At 32.0% G+C, this 2,407-nt stretch overlaps 1 protein-coding gene across 1 annotated transcript; it reads left to right on the top strand.

Moving 5' to 3' along the window:
* Positions 1 to 452: 452 nt before the first annotated feature.
* LOTGIDRAFT_57120 (hypothetical protein) lies at positions 453 to 1,889 on the top strand (the record flags this gene model as incomplete). Its single annotated transcript, XM_009068894.1, has 2 exons — positions 453 to 966; positions 1,747 to 1,889. Coding segments are annotated over 2 exons (657 nt in total), but the record flags the coding sequence as incomplete, so codon positions are not given.
* Between the last annotated feature and the right edge of the window lie 518 nt (positions 1,890 to 2,407).

Raw genomic sequence — 2,407 nt, 5'->3', positions numbered from 1 at the left:
GTGCATATGTTCCACCGTAAATACAGTAAACATTAGTCTTTGCCATAATTTAACTGTTTATACTTATATACCTCTAAGGCATCTTGTTAAAAAGAGACAAACAAGAAAGGCAAAACTATCAAGATTTACTATCTAAAAAACCTCTTAAACGAAACGGAAAGGATTCTTAACTCCTCAATATGTGATTCAATTATGTATTTTATTACTCTCTAGAATGTGGAAGTAATTGTAAAGATGGCTGTGATTCTAGTGGTAATTGTAACAATTGTAAGTCTGGTTACCATGGTAATAAATGTGATACACCATGTCCTACTAATTGTAAAGGTGGTTGTATCCAGAATAGTGGTAATTGTAACAATTGTAAGTCTGGTTACCATGGTAATAAATGTGATACACCATGTCCTACTAATTGTAATGGTGGTTGTATCCAGAATAATGGTGATTGTGAAGCTTGTAATGATGGTTATTGGGGTATAAAATGTGAGAAACAATGTCCTACAAACTGTAGACTGTCTAAATGTGATAAGAACAATGGATATTGTAGTGAATGTAAGAATTATTACTGGGGAGATAAATGTGAAGAGCGATGTTCAGTTAACTGTATAGATCATCCCTCTATTACTTGTTATAAAACTAGTGGTAAATGTAACTCTGGTTGTAAAGATACATGGTATGGTGATACATGTAATAATACCTGTCTAGATAACTGTATTAGTTGTAATAATAATCAATGTACAAGTTGTAAGACAGGATGGTATGGTAATCAATGTAAAACTAGATGTAATAGTAATTGTATCAATGGATGTGATCAAGCTACAGGAAGATGTACAAGTTGTAAAGCGGGATATTATGGAAACAAATGTACCGAACAGTGTATTAACAGTTGTCCTGGTGATTGTGAAGAGGATTCTGGACATTGTAAATCATGTAAATCAGGAACATTTGGTAATTATTGTAATGAAACATGTAGTACAGGATGTTTACCTGGTAAATCAACCTGTGATAGAGATGGTAGATGTACTGTAGGATGTATTAATGGTAGATATGGTAATAATTGTGATGGTGAATGTAGTACAGGTTGTAATAATGGTACATGTAATAGAAATGATGGTAGTTGTATATATGGTTGTATTTCTGGTAAATCAGGACCTACATGTACTAATGATTGTAGTAAAAACTGTATTATATGTAGTCAGAATGAATATAAGAAATGTACTCAATGTCACGATGGATATTATGGACAGTCATGTAAACAACCATGTAATAAAACATGTCAATCACAAGACAATAATCCAGTATGTAATATAACTAATGGTTATTGTACTATTGGATGTATTAAGGGTTATTATGATGATGTTTGTAACAAGAACTGTAGTAGTAACTGTTTTAAGAAGACATGTCTCCAGACTAATGGTTCATGTACCGATGGTTGTGTTTCTGGTAAAATTGGTGATAAATGTGCTGAAGGTAGATAGAGATTACTGTTTAGTAATATGATCTGTAGGGACTAAACTTTGAAATTACAACCGTTCAAGACGCGTTAGTTATTGTATGTACTGTATGTAAGGCATCGTTTGTGCAGTTAGGAATACTATGATTTTATGAATAGATATAAAATATATTTGATATTTGAATAGTTTTGTGATTGAATTTTAAATTTTCTGTTGATCATTACTATATATCACCCCTAGTCTATTTACAATACATTAAATTATAAAATATTCCATTTCACTGAATGTTTTCCAGATTGTCCCAATGGAACATATGGATTAAGATGTAGCTCTACCTGTGGTAATTGTTATAACCAAACTATCTGTCATATCGTAACTGGTGCTTGTGATCTAGAGCTGGGCTGTGAAGCTGGTTTTCAAGGACCAACTTGTAAAGAAGGTAATAACCTATATTTCCTGAAATTACTTTTTAACAGAATGAAAGAATCTGTCTTATTTTGTGTTTTAACGGTGACGCATGTATAGAGAAAGCACTGAGGTACAAAACTTAATCACCAGTATTCTTTTTGGAGTGCATCTATGGTAAATTAAAATCATATTTTGGATAATGTAAAATTTTAGCTGAGGAGGACACTTTGCATTTCTACCCAAGGAGCATAAAACTATACTCCAAGTTTCCATCCCTCTGAAGAAATTCATTTTTCCTTGGTCGTTTTCTACATATTTTAAAATGGCAATATGATTTGAATGAAGTCGTGATATACTGTGATATAGAGAGTAATATAATTTATATTACAGTAGTTGAGAAAGCAGACAATAGTATCACGATTATATCAGCTGTAACTGTTACTTTGGTAGTAGTTATTGTAGTTGTCATCGGTCTAGTAATAATTATAAGACGGTAAATATTCGTTGTTGGGATCTTGTTGACTTTTCCTTTTCATGTTTTTTATGCC

The sequence above is a fragment of the Lottia gigantea genome, assembly GCF_000327385.1.
Source record: "Lottia gigantea unplaced genomic scaffold LOTGIsca_958, whole genome shotgun sequence".
Lineage (NCBI taxonomy): Eukaryota > Metazoa > Mollusca > Gastropoda > Lottiidae > Lottia > Lottia gigantea.
The sequence above is the reverse complement of the archived record's forward strand: the minus strand, read 5'-3'. Positions and strand labels throughout refer to the sequence as shown.